This window comes from Mycetomoellerius zeteki, unplaced genomic scaffold (assembly GCF_001594055.1).
Source record: "Mycetomoellerius zeteki isolate Tzet28-1 unplaced genomic scaffold, Tzet1.0 scaffold367, whole genome shotgun sequence".
NCBI lineage: Eukaryota > Metazoa > Arthropoda > Insecta > Hymenoptera > Formicidae > Mycetomoellerius > Mycetomoellerius zeteki.
Genome location: NW_017257357.1, coordinates 130,322 through 145,907, shown reverse-complemented (window position 1 = coordinate 145,907; position 15,586 = coordinate 130,322). Strand labels below are relative to the sequence as shown.

Sequence of the window (15,586 nt, the reverse complement as noted above, 5' to 3'; positions counted from 1 at the left end):
ATTTGGAACGACGTTTTAGTGGGACCGTTTTTTTTACCTGCAAGATTAAATGGGGACCGTTTTCTAAATTTCTTGGAGAATGAATTTTCTGACTATTTAGAAAACATCCCATTACAACAACGTACTGAAATGTGGTTTCAATTAGATGGATGCCCTGCTCATTACAGCAGAGTCGCTAGAACCTGGTTAGATAGAAAATTCCCACAACGATGGATTGGACGTGGAGGAGCAGTACATTGGGCAACTCGTTCGCCCGACTTAACGCCATTAGATTTCTATGCATGGGGTACTCTGAAGCAAGAAGTTTATTCTTCGCCTATTCAATCAGAGCAACATTTGAGAAATCGTATCGTAGCTGCAGCGAACAGAATATCGCAAGAACAGTGCCTGGCTGCTACAAGAGCCGTGTTTGACAGATGCAATGCTTGTATTGCTGCAAGAGGTGCACATTTCGAACAAAATCTTCATTAAAAAGTTTATAAATAAAATAATTAAAATAATAAATTAAATATATTTTTTTCTTTTTTCGTGATTTCCTGCGAAACAAAGCAAAAAGGAGCATATGTCTATAGGACTTTTTTTCTTAGTTTTTTACTCCTCTACACGCTCCCGAAGTTTTGCCATTTAATTTGGAAACACCCTGTATATATCTGGATTTCAAAAAACCAACAGAAAATATTAATACGGAAATAAAATGTTTGCGTATCTACATGTTTTATGGTGCCATACAGATTATCCTAAGTTTATAGTTCGTCCTATTTCTATATAGAAAATCTTACATAAATGGTAAAGAAAATGTGTGTCTTATCTTTTTTCGAAAATATTCAAGTAAAAACTCTTTTTAGAAAATTAGGCAAAAAAGGAAAGACTATGAAAATTTATAATGTAAATATTAATAAAGCTTTAAAACTCTTATACAATTTAAATTATAATGCTTTTGATGCTTTGATAACAAATTTTATAATCAATTAGCTGTCATATAAAATTTAATAAACTAGATTTATCGTTTCTTTACTTTTAAATCATTTAATTGTACTTGATATAGATATTCTTATGAGAGCCAAAAATTAACACAAAATTGCCAATGATACGAGTAAACGTAACATTAAGCAGATTAGCTCTATCTTGGGCCACGGGATGAATGAGTTACGTATGATTATACAGCGATTACATTATCTTCTATTTCTACTGCCAGCAGTTATCATAAGCGTGCGTAGTACGACGAGCGGAGTACACACCGCGATTGCGGGCTTTCTATCGCCTTTTAAGAGTCGCATAGTAGTCTAATCTGCATTAGCAGTCATTCGGAAAGGATGATTTTGTTGAAATATCTAAAAATTTAAGCTAGCTATAGGTCTTTGTTAGGTCATCAAAATAATTATGTAGAACGCTCAATCTGGTTGCTAAAATGCCAAAATTTTTTGCAGCATTTTTACTATTTTTGAGATTTCTACGTAATTATTTTGATGGTGCAACAAAATTATTTTAAAATCTGTATTTAGCTATATTTGTAGATACTTCAACAAAACGATCCTTTCCGTGCAATCGTCAGTGCAACTTCAGCGGTAGACACTGTGACGACACTTATTTCGATGGCAAATACAGCAAAGTAAGCAGTTTCAAATATGACGATTCGTCTTTGATTCATTGCGAATAAAATCATTCAAGAGAGACATCATAAAAGAGAGACGAAGAATTATTTTTAAAAATAAAATAAATGTAATAATGTTGTTATTAAAGGTAATATTATACAGAATGCTTAGCCTCACTTTAAGATATTTTGGATTATTAATTTTATAAAAAAGTTATTATTTAATACATATTAATTATTTAATATACGAGGGGCACTACTTATATTTTGAGCCTTGGCAACACTGAGTGTTGTCAGGTGCCATTTGACGTTTCCACTAGAAAGTTTGACATTTTTGACCATAATCTTCTTCAGAACGTTTTGTTATTTGAGCGCGATTTGTATTGTTTACAGTCACTTGAAAATTGTGTCTCAGCGAAAAAATGGAATTAACTCGTGAAAATTTTCGTGCAATGATTTATTACGACTTTCGACGTGGATTATCAAGACAGGAGTGCATCGATCAACTTGCTTCCACTTTTGGCGATAAAGCCCCATCCTTTGCCACTGTGAAACGCTGGTATGACGAATTTAATCGTGGTCGCCGTTCGCTCACCGACGAAAGTCGTGAAGGTCGTCCAAAATCAGTTGTTGTGTCAGAAAACATTGATGCTGTGCAAAAACTAATAATGCAAGATCGTCATGTGACATACTGTGAGATTGAGACAACCTTAGGCATTAGTTCCACCAGCATATATAAAATATTGCATGATCATTTAGCCGTGAAAAAGGTTTGTTCTCGTTGGATCCCACATAATCTGACAAAATCTCAAAAAGATGCTCGTGTCGATTGGTGCAAACAAGTGGTTCGAACGCATGCAAAAGTGTATAGATCATAAAGGAGAATATTTTGAAAAACAATAAAATGCATTTTTAATGACAAATTACTGTTTTTTTATTATTAGGCTCAAAATATAAATAGTGCCCCTCGTATAATAAGTTGATCGTCATGCGATGATACATACATTTCTCTTTATCATTTTTTTATACGTGCCTTTTGGAACAAACGCAGGTGACTCAATCATTGTGAATCATTTTTTGCATACTTTGCGTGCATAGGTATATGTCAATTGCAGATTATAAATTATAGTTTTACGATGTGCCGAGAATATGTCACCCTCGTACGCGAAAACACCTGGCCTTTTTCTTCTTATCGGAAATAGGCAGAACGCACCCATACCTAACTCGTTGTACCTATTCAACGACCACTCTCTCTTTGCCTTACTTCATCTTATACCTATTCACAATGCATTCCCTGTTCTTCCAACGCCTTGTAGAAACATCTTAATTTTGTCTTGTGAAATTTTAATATGGATAAGAAGGAAATTAACAAAATTATGAAATATATAAAAATAGTTTCTTTATTTATATATATTGCTCTTTATCTTGCTCTTTCTCTCTTTTTTTTCTTTAATAGTAAAATAAAATGTGCGTACTCACGCCACATATTTCCATTACAATTATTTAAACAAATCATTTATTTAAATTTATCGTATTATAAATTATACGAGTTTTGTCAAATAGAGAGTGAAGAAGAAGGAAAATAAAAAGAGAAAGATCAGGGCTCGAAAGATAGAGATAAAGAGGCTATTCAATCTTTGAAAATCTCGTCATAAATCGCATCGATATATATATATATATATATACACGTACCATGTTCGTTCATATTGCGGATAACAGAGACTGTTTTTGTGGGGGTCTGAAAGATAAGAGCAACCTCTGGCCTCGGTGTACAAAACCTCTTCCGCTCATCCAATGATTCTGAAACTCGCTACCGTTCAGGAAAACGGTTCCATTAATTCCCGCATATATCTTGAAGGATAATAAACGCTCCATTATCTATTCTCATGCCATTAATAATTTCAAAAGCTGCACACTTGCGCGCACTTTACGTTTTCGCAATCAATAACTCGAAAAATACAGATTTATTCCAAATAAATGCAAAACAAGTGAGATAGATATTAATATTAAAAATAAATGGATTTTATAAAATATTAATATAAAGAGTAATCTATGGAATCTTTCTAGTTTTATGATATCTGGAAATTGAAAAACTTATAAAAAGATGTACGCACGATAAAAAGAGAATAAAATATATTAATTATGAAACTAGAAGTGGTAATATGTTTATTTGATATAAGAAAACGATATTCGAATAATATAATATTATTTACTTATACTCGTAAAGTTGATCGCGCGCATTTTTTTTGTTGTCCGTATCGATCATTTGATGAAAAAGGTCTTCGCTGCAATCATATAATGTCCATACAAATGTATATTTTTTTCATTAAATGATTAATCGGGGTTGCAGTTCTGCATCTTCTCGTCGTAGATAATACGACAGAAGCGGCTAATTCCTTTCCATCGATTTTTAAAGTCTTTTATTCCAAGTTCTTACAAAGTTTTTATACTTACGTTGTTATTTTGTTGCGTCATTACAGCATATATTTTATTTTATGTTCTTGTCAAATAAAATTCGTATTCATTAAAGCGTAAAAAAATAATCAATTATTAATTAATTAATTATAATTGATATGAATGAAATAAGATTATTTGAATAAAATAAAATTTTGTGATACTTTTCTTAAAGGAATAATTTGGTTATTTTCTTAGAAAAAATATTTTGTCTCTTTAAAGTGATTATACGTAGGTGTAAATGAAGAAATAATGTGAAACTGAATTTAAAATTTATTAAAAAATTTAAAATTAATTAAATACAATTCTCATAATCGCATGTTATTTTTTTGATGTTGAAAGAGTAATCTTTGATAGGCAGTATTATCGGCAACGCGTCAGACTACCTTGTACAAACGTACATTTTATTTACATTATTTCAGAGGTTGGTCAAAGCGAACTGTACTTGGACCTTTTGTGCAAAAATATGTTTTTTAATAGGATTCGCCGAGCGGCAGCGATAATCCAATGAGCCTGACCTCTCCAATTCGATTAGGTAATGTCAATAAGGTCGATTCAATGTTAAACGGTCGATATACTGCCTTTCAGGGATGATATAGGGTATTACGGTAGCTTCAATAAGATCGCTAAATCGAATCCGTGCATTCCTCGAGCGAAAGATACTTTATCATTCAGATTCATATAAAGATAACGTGTATACGTGTATGTAAAATTCTTCAGATTATATATTAATATTTAAACTAATTTATATATATAAATTATTAATACATACTTCACATAATATGAAAACTATGTCAGAAAAAGTGAATATAGATGTTATACAGATGAATAAAATTACGATAACTTCATATGTTCGATTTACTAATTATTTTTAATTTTAATTACTTTTCGGACGAAAAAATAATAAGGCTCAGATAAAACAAAGTTGTAAGAATTTCCATGTTGCGCCGAATACTTGTTGATTCACGATAATGTAGTTTGGGCAATTTTAAACGGAACTTTCTTACTTTTTCTTTCTTAATATAGGAAATATAAATATCAGTCATAGATGCGTAATGATATCTGAACTTTGTCGGATGAACAAAGTCACGAGCTAGGATCAGATCGATTTTACGGAACGCACGTGACATTCCTGAGGTTTTCCCTCGTGCGTCGCACGTTCATGCGACCGATTACTCAGCGGCCGCGTGGACAATCGAGTTACGCATCAAATCGTCACGATCGACCCATATTACATCGTTCGAGGTCAGACAATGGTCTATTAAGAGCGCAAGAGCGTACATGCAGTATGCCGCATTTCGTTTCAATTATTTGATGCTTATAAAGAACTTCCGAAAGTTCCGAGAATTGGCACATTATAAGATTTAAGTAAATAAATAAAATTCAAGATTAGAATTGCTACATATGTGCTGGTTGGTCCTAACATGATACGAGAACCCCTCGCCGATTAAAAATAATATTTTTATCGTTCCAAGAGATGAAGAGAGAGAACAGCTTGGGAAATCATTCTCCTCATTTCTTTACTCTTATTAGCCACGTTTCTCTTTCTTCCTTTACCACTCTCTCATTCTCGCTTCTTTTTACTTGCACGCAGTGTCCATCCGTGCGTGAGTGCGTGTGCCACTACTAACGACGCGTAGATAAGAGCACGTGGTTATTTTTGTAACGCACCGGCTAGCAACAGTTTCTCGGTGTCATCACGTGATGTACCCTACGCCTCTGTCGAATCTCAATCGAATTTCAACACTCCTGCGGTTTTTATTGCGTGGTTATGCGATCGCGGTTACTAAGTTATAAAGTAGAACGGACATGCAACCGAAATAATCCATTCATTTCAGCTGGTCAGTTAAACTAAAGATTTTTTGTTTTACATGTTACATCAATTTATAATTAATATTTTACGAATTTAGAAAGTATCATATAACCGGGATTTTAATTTTAATTCAAGAAAGTTTTCCATTAATTTAATAGAGAGAGAGAGATAGAAATAGATCTTTTAAGAAAAATATTGAGCGAAATATATTGTTTTTCTCAGTTTTTTTTTCATTACTCAATATTATTGTTTTCACAAAAAAGATCCATGATAATAAATTACACATGTAGGATCATAATTATGCGCTGAGAAATAAAAGAGAACAGAAATATATTTCTTTTGGAGAAGAATCCGTAATATTAGATAATGCGATGCCAACAAATACATTTTTTTAAAATGTACTTATTTGTCGTTTGTCTTTTTTACACATAAAGAAATATATAAGTTTGTATGCTATATATACAAACATATATGGAAATCAGTCTACGTTTCGGAACTTTGTCAAATGATTATGCAACTTGTTATCGTACTTGTTTTTACTATAAAATAAACAATTTATACTTTTTTTTTTTAATAAAATACAACGTGGCAATGATATAATCTTTATAACATTTTGAGATATCCTTAATAGAATGCTTGCAAGTTTGTGACAATTAAATGTGAAATGTTAATATCCTGTTTTCATGATAATTTATCTATATAATTTATATAAACTTAAGATAAAAAATAGTACCAAAATTCTCATTGTCGATAGTTTCGATATTATTTAAGTCTTGGAAAGTATATTATACAGGCTTTAAACACACGTGCTTAGCTAGGATTTTTCTATATGAATATATTCGTAACCTATCGGATGAGATATCCAATAATTTGTTTGACGGTTATATAGTTTTGATCGGATATGTCGGGGCCACGGAACCAGCGTCGCAGTCCACCAGGGAGGCAATTGTTAAACAGGAGGAGGGGGACAAAGCAGTGGCGGTGACGGCGATAAAGAGCGAGGACGTCATCGGACACGAAGTCGGCCAGCAGCAGGAGCAACAGCAGCAGCAGCAACAACAGCAACAGCTGGCATTTGTGGCGACTGAAGAGACTGAAGAGGAGGACAGCGGTGTGGGCGTGCTGGAGGCGGGACAGCCGGAAATGGAAAATGGCGCCATGGTTGAACCAACCGGTGCCGAAGCAGTCGCTATTGCGGTCGCCGCCGTCGCCGCTGCTGCCGACGATCATGCCAATGAGGATCCCAATACTACTTATACCCTTCACGAGCTCGACTATCATCCTACACACATTATTCATGAGAGGTGAGTGAGTTGGGGCAAATATCCTGATCAAAACAAATGTTTTCTATACGTAAAATGCTAGTAAAACGATGTCATTTAATTACGGAGTTTTGTACCCCTTTATAATTATGTTTCGGAACGGATAGAACTGTTTACAGTTTGTGTCAAGTTTGATTTTCTTTCCCTTATATTTTTTCAAATTTATTCTGGAATGATATTTTTATTATTACGATTCCTAACGGTATTGAAACGATATTAAAAATGCTTAGAAAGGTATTTTCAGTATTATAACATTATCATTTAACAAATTACCGTTAATCGAACCTCTATAAGAAGATATTATCACATACATTCAAGTGCATCGATAGATGAAAATTATTAATCAAAGTTATTGAATTTTTTATATTTGCATGTTAGTTGATAAAAAAGTCTTTTCAATTCGTTTTTAACCCCCAAAGTTTCGGGGGCGGTGATATGAGGGAGGAGCAGCAGCCGCAGCAACAGGTTTCGCAGTCGCCCCACCAACCACATCATCATCAACAGCATGACGCACACCACCATCATCGTCAACAGCAGCAGCCGTCGCAACACCATCACCAACAGGCGCAACAGTATGTTCAGCTTGGGGCGAGAGAGGTCCCGGTTCCCGAGGGAGGGGATAACCGGCACCCGACGGAGGCCTCCATCGCGCCGGAGGGACGCCGTGCTGGCAGTCACATGCCTCACTCCACGATGCATCGTTACGGAACCGAGACACTCTCACCAACCACAACGGACCACCATCACCATCAACAACAGCAGCATCATCATCATTTATCCGAGGTGCATCAGCATACCGCTCTATCAGCCGTCGCTCACCGTCATCTAGAGGATCCGCAGCAACATCAAGAAACTGACGAGGACGTGGATCGAGGGGTGAGCAGCATCACCGCGGCCATGAGAGGTGCACGGGGTGATTATTTAGGTGTACTCTTCCCGAATCTCACTTCGTCAAATACTACGTCTAGTAATGGTGGCAGCAATCATCATCATCATCATCATCATACGTCGCACCACCTGGAGGATGTATTGTCCGAAGAACCTTATCTGCAACATCAAATTCGCGCTGGCGGAGCTCCCCCGACTGGCGGTGGTTCTCCATCGGTGAGGACCGTCGGTGGCTCTCCGACCTCCAGCCATAGTCCGCACGATGATCAGGGTCTCTCATCGCCACATCGCCAAGCCCAGGAGACCGGTTACAGTCCCACTGATCAGGGCAGATTGCAATCTTTTACGCACCTTACGGCTATGCAACCACCGCCATCGGTGCAAACCAATCACGGATTGCAGGAAGCCGAGCGTGTATCCGATCAGCTGTACATTGACTCGATCTACACGCATCACACCGCTGGTACTCCTCATCACCATCAGGACCAACACGATCAAGGCCCCTCCGCGCCGCATTCGCCCAGTGGTCCGCTCTCCAGGTTAGTAATCGTTATCGTTATCATTATATCGTTGCACCACACGGACGAATGTGTTTAATGAGAACGGAATTCACTTCAAAACTCTTCAGTTCCCGTTATTGCGGCGAAGCTATATTTCTTCCCTCGTCTTTAGAAAAAATTCTTGTTTTTTAAGGGTGAAATTGTTTTAGTGTTGAAAATAGAATAAATCAGTGAATAAACTAGTGCTGAACGCGAAATATTTTTCACGTGTCTTTCAAAACGGCGTAGAGATGTGCTATATTGACACTTTATTGTTAGAAGATTAGTTTAAAAAATCAATCACGATATAATGTTAAATTACATTATTATATTATATATACATCGTTCGTTGACACCATTGCAACGTGATTTTTTTTTCGAGATCTGCGGTTAATTATCTCGCATAGAAAATTGTTCACTCGAAGTTCATCATTTACCGAGAATTCATTCAGTTACCGTCTGTGAAATATAAAATGTAATACGATACATGCGTCATTCTTTGTATACAAAACAAGAATAAAATTAAAATTATAATATTTGATTCACAGTCAGGAAAACGAAAATAATCTTGGGTTTATACCGGAAGCCTTAAAATCGTGATTTATTTTAATAAGGAAATAAGGATCAGTTAAGCATTAATAAATTGAACCAGTTAGCTGTTATAATGCTCGGTGTGTATATCAACGATATAAAAATATTTATGTTAAAACATAATTTTTATCGAAAGTGCGGTATGATCAAACGTTATCCAAGACGTATGCCCAGACTGTTGCATCCATGCAAACGTACGGTCCTTTCCTGTGCGCAAAAATATTTACTCGCAAGCTTTAAGAGCTATTCCGCTTCACGCAGGTTTGTGTGCGTAGGCGATACTTAATATACAGCCCGAAACAAAGCGCAACCGTCGGAAGACTGCCTGACCCTATGCTAACAACCATATGAAAGCGAAGATTGTCCCCACCCTCATTGCTGTGTTTGTTGATTTATCTCGGGCACGAGCCTATGAATTTAGGTACTAGAGATCCTAAAGTCGTCTCTTTTCATCATGTCTCTTTCTCTCTCTCTCTCTCTCTCTCTCTCTCTCTCTCGATATTCTTGATTTTCCTCAGTCTTTGATTGCCTACTAGTTGTTTCAGTTTTAGCAATTAGTCTATATTTTAATATTTTTTCTTTCTTTTTATGACAATAATTAATACAAGGATAAAACTATAAGATGCCGGCATTTAAATAATAATAATAATAATAAAAAGTGAGATTAATGGTAATTGAATTAAATAACAAATGAGGGGTAATTTCATTCGGATTTCGCACGACTCTTGCTCTTCGCGCTTTTCTCTTCGATGCTTGCTGATGATAAGGGTTCATTCACCGATCGAAATGATCCACGCATTGGATCGTATTGTTTGCTACCCTCTGATTCTGGGAAGGGAACGAGACAGATTGCTCGCATCGCAAGACTCGCATCAAAGGCATCATGCGTCATATCCATGGTTCTATGTTGATTCATTTGATCGGCGCGCATTTGTGCGCACAATAACCGTTGGATTTATCTTTATTACGTGACAATAAATGGGAATGTACAATATGAAGGAAGAATCGTACCTTTGGCAAATAAGAATTCGCGGTTCAATAAAAATTGACAAAAAAGAAAAAATTATTTTTTAGGAGGATGTTATTAATTAACGGCAATGAATGCGATTAATAATTTTCCTCGATACATCAGTTATATAATACTGCAATTTTATTTTAACCGTGATTTTATCCATCAATACTGGTCTTATCTGATATGCCGGATCTGCGTCTGATAAGATTTTATTGACTGATGAATGCAATTTATTGATAGATTCCCATTGATTGTTACACCTCGCAATTCTATGAAAAAAAGAGTAATCGGATAATCACGCTTACTTTTATCGTTTATGTCGAATGTAATCGAGAAGAAATGAGAGAAAGAAAGAGAGAGAGAGAGAGAGAGAGAGAGAGAGAGAGAGAGAGGGGAGAGAGAGAGAGAAGAAAAGAAAAAAAGAAATATTTCGTATTTCTTAATTCACGCACTGTACACATGCACGGGTCACGACCTTTTAAATTTGATAGCAAAAGTCGAGTGCAGATCGCGATCCGTTTTTCGCCATTTCTTTTTGTTGTTTGCTGCTTTTTTTTGGATGACGTGAGAGATTGCGCCAATGCAAAGAAATTGTTCTGTTATGCAATCATCTGATAATTACGTAAATTTGTTTCAATTATATTCTGCACATAAAAATTATTTGTCATTAATAGATCATCAAAAGAAGTGACTGACATCAGATAATACTAATCTTGATTGTCATAATTGTTTGTTATTGTCTAAAATATCTTATAAGTATATGATACTAGCAGCAATCTTAAAATCTAAAATGAAATAGAGAATTAATTGTATTATGATGACGAGTTAATTAATCAATATAAAAAAATATAATGAGAAAATAATTAAAATTTCCTCTTTCTATCTTTTTATCTTTCTCACACTTCAATTATAACCCTTGAACACCACACTGGGTTACGGTAACCCAGTCCGTTTGAAACAACAATGATTTTTGAAAATTTCTTTCTTCTTTTTTTTCAAAATATCTTAGTTACCGGAAATTTTATGATATTCTTATCTATATATTCTTTTTCCTTACTGTCTGTTGTATCGATTAAAAAAAAAAGTTAAAATTGATGCATTAGATCTCGGGATAAAAGCAAAAGAAGACTCCAAGGTTACCGTAACCCATGTGTGGTGAAATCAGGTGGCGAAAATAGTGTGGTGTTCAAGGGTTAACACTATTTCATACGTATGATTTTAGTAATTAAAAAAATCTATAAACATGTAAATCGTAATCATTGATGATGACGCAAAGTTTGTGAATCATTTGACAAAGCTTATAGTTCATAAATACATTCACACTTCTGCGAATCATACAGAACGAAATCCTTCGTACTAGAACAAGCTCGTATCGTCTTTATTTTCTGTTATTTTCTGAATTCTAGGTGTATTTATTGTAATATCATTTACATATATTTTTTATAAATTTTTGAATTATGATATTACATAAAACTTTATTTTTTAGAACATATACTTAATAGTTTTGTAAAAAAAACTATAATATAATAAAACTAAAAATTTCAATAAATATTTAATATTTTACGCAATTTTATAATGTAACTACTACAATTTTTCTATTTAAAATAATTATATATATTTTACAAATATACATATATGTATATTGTACTGATCCTCGAAAAGTATCACGAGGCGCGTACAATATGCAGCTGTCTCTACACCTAAAGACGATTTCAACATTTGTTTTTCTGTACCACGAGCGGTAGTCTTTCGATGTGAGCTTGCCGACGGAAGTGACACGTAGGAGATTTCGCTTTACACGTAGTATTCTGACAAGCACTAATTTGTCATTCAAAATAATTATCTTCGTCTAATCATAACATTTATTCTAAAATCCTAAATACCTAGCGCGTTGTTATTCAGTTATTAGCAAAAAAGAGGAAATAGTGACTGTTTTTTTTTTATGAAAAAAGTGACAAAAATAATCTTTGAGGCATTAAAATAATAAACTTTTTATAAAATTTTTAGAGTAGTTAAGGCCATTTAAATAAAAAAATAACATTTGTACTCTTATTTTGGTTTATCTTTGGATAGCCTAACACAGACTTATCCAATTTGAGCTCCGGAGCCAAAACGCAAAGCCATCGACGCAAAATAATTCAATGTGAGTAAGATTTTAGGAACTATAAAATGTTGATAAGCGTCACTCAGATGCGTATTAACTTTACAGTCCCCAAAATCTTATCTACATTGAATTTTTTTGCATTGATGGCTTTGCGTTTTGGCTCTGGAGCTCAAATTGGACAGGCTTGGTTTAACATACAGCATAGCAATGTATCTAGATGTTCTTGATAAAGCAAAAAAATAAACACATTCATCAGATATAATGAAAAATAGATAAAAATTTAAAAAATGCAAAGCAAAACCTATTCTTTAAATGTGCAAAAAATATTTGTAGTCATCAAAAGTTATATTATCTTTTAGTTTCACATCTACCTGAAACTCAAAAACGACAAATTTAACAGGAACGAGTACCTATGGACTAATACCTAGTTATCAACGGTGAGCGGGTAGCAATTCATTGTTATCAGATGAGAGAACAAAAATACGAATAGAACGCTTATGTTTCTTAAATCTTATGTCAGCTCAAGAAAAACAGATAGTTATAGTGATTCATTTTGGACAATAATAACTAGTTTTTAGTGATTTAAAAAAAAAGTAACAAAAACTTGAGTGATTGAATGGCAACGCTATAAATCCAATTATGAATTGTCCAATATAATATATTATTCAAATCGAAATTATGCAAATAGTGCGGATCTTAATATTTCAATACTGAAATTCGTTAATTTTGAGAGAGAGAGAGAGAGAGAGAGAGAGAGAGAGAGAAAACTGTTAGATGAAAAAAAATGTTGCGTCGCTTGGTCTATGCCGCAAACGGCAGTCTCGAGACAGGACGAAAGTAAGTATTCTCCATGAGGCGTCGGAGAACGTCAAACAGTGGGGCGTCTTGAGTGGTCGATAACGATGGTGGGGATCTCTCGTGACAGACTCAGTCAGAGAAGGCAAAGTTGGGGTACACTGCGAAATGTGATCGCGCCGGTGATATCTGGAGGAGGGGAAAATATGTAGAAAATAACAAGTGGGGATAATTGTCCGTCATCACAGGAGGGTCTCTTCGAGTGGGGAAGGGATTGCAGAAGGGGAAATCCTGACCACCTTCGAGGTCCTCCAACTCCATTCGGCTCGACGTTTCGTGCACTCTGTTAGATTATATTCCGCTCAGTTCTTGTCTGCCCGGTGACAGATACGGGACGTTCTCTGGTTCCTTTCTTTTTTTTCTGACAGTTTTTTTCTTTGCCTTCTTTACTTCTGACAAAACGAAAACGAACATAAGCGGAGGAAGAGGAGAAGATATCGAAACTTATCAGTACGCCCGCTAAGATGCAGTGAGTCTTTTTCTAATGAAAAACTTATTTTATGAATGGTGTGCTTTGGTCATTTGTTGATTCGTCTCATGATTGATATTTTTTATATTTTCTGGAATGATGCTTTGTGTGTGTTGTTTATTTTTATCATAATGTGTAATTAATTATATTTTGATAAAAATTGTATATGTTACGCAGGATTTTGATAAAATTTGAAGATTATGTAGAAGTTATGTGAATTATAATATATGAAAGAATCAATAATAAAATTATACAAATATATTGCTATGTATTAAGAAAATAATTGCAAATAATGAATATATATGTATTGCAATTTTATATATGTGTGTGTGTGTGTGTGTGTGCGTACTTGCGTAGAACGGACCAATGCAAAAGTCGATACAAACTTTTGGAATTGTTCTGATAAATTGATAACGTGTGACAAAATTATTTATTTATTAATCTTATTAGCAATATACATATATATTTTTTAACCTCTTGTTAGGTATATATTTTTTATTTACTTATAGTTAATCTAATTAATCTTTAATATTAAAAGTTATAATATGATATTACATGTAGAGATATACACGTGTATATCATGTAGAGATATATAATGTAACATTTTTTTTATCTAACAATTCTCTCTCTCTTTCTCTCTTAAAATTAACGAATTTCAATTTTGAAATATTAAAATCCAGACTATTTGCATAATTTTAATAATGAACTATTATATTGGATAATTCGTATAGTTGAATTTATAACACTGCCATTCAATCACTTTGATGTTTGATTACTATAAGTTTGATTATTATAAAAAAAGTTATTATTTAAAAAGCCATTTTAATAATTTTTAATTATTGAATTATATTTTTTTTATTGCAATATGTTATTTATTTTGTCTATAATCGTGAATGTATCGATACGTAATCAGTTAACCGCTTTGATTATACCTACATATTCTCTTTTTTTTGGATCCATCGATTAAATGCATTTTTTTTTTAAAACCCAGGCTTTATCTTGCCAAATAAAAATAAAATAAATAGCGATAATCAATGCAGCCAAATAAATACAGCGTGAACAAGATATTGTAGTCTTTTATATAATACCGATATTAATTGACATTTAATATACTGGCACTTGAATATCTAAATCTTAATCTTAAATGTTATATTCTCTTGATTCACCGATATTTATATTCAGTCTTTTACTTACTGTACTTCATAATTATTAATTTATCCGATAATATATATTATTTAAATCGCAACCAGATAGAGATGTGCCGTTTAAAGAAATAATCTTAATGTATATCTAATATATGTAAGTCTTTTACATTGGTTTGCGCGCGCGTACTTTTAAAAAATGCAGTTCTCTATTCGCATTTGTATCGCATCTGTAAACATTAAACTCGTATACTAACACGATTTGATCTTGCGCTCTGTCAACCCTGACCGTATAAAAAGATCAGCGATGATATCTTAAACAATCTCAATGCGGCTAAGCAAATAAGAAATGGTGCCCTTCTTATCTTTCGTCATACAAGATATCTACCGTGTTACATGATTCTTGAAATAGCACAGACTTTTCGCTATATTAAAATTATAATATTTTCTATAATCATAATTTCCTAGAAGCCTATTATTGTACATCTAGAAAAGAAAAATAAGAGAATTAACTTGATATTGAGACTTTAGTGATTTTTAATATTAAGTTTTAGAGAGAGAGAGAGAGAGAGGGGGGGGAGGGGGAATTAACAACATGATTTCATTCAAGCGGACAAAATTTTATTTTAAAACTATTACATTATGATTTCAGAATGGTGAAAAATTATAAAAAAATTTTGTATTGATACTATTCAGCCATGATGTAAGAATATATATTCTTTAATCACGTATTCAGTTATTTTGAAATCTAATTTCATATACTGTCGAAAAAATTCTAGAGCTTGCTATCGATTTCTGCATTGATA

General features: G+C 33.8%; 1 protein-coding gene across 5 annotated transcripts in view; it reads left to right on the top strand.

Moving 5' to 3' along the window:
• The window catches only part of LOC108725907 (box A-binding factor), a 63,854-nt gene that overhangs the window by 30,129 nt on the left and 18,139 nt on the right, over nucleotides 1–15,586 (top strand). For all 5 annotated transcript variants that reach the window (XM_018453203.1, XM_018453204.1, XM_018453206.1 and 2 more), the window contains 2 exons: nucleotides 6,748–7,162; nucleotides 7,600–8,607. In XM_018453203.1, the coding sequence (XP_018308705.1) occupies nucleotides 6,748–7,162; nucleotides 7,600–8,607 (1,423 nt within the window). The remainder of the gene's footprint in view (nucleotides 1–6,747; nucleotides 7,163–7,599; nucleotides 8,608–15,586) is intronic.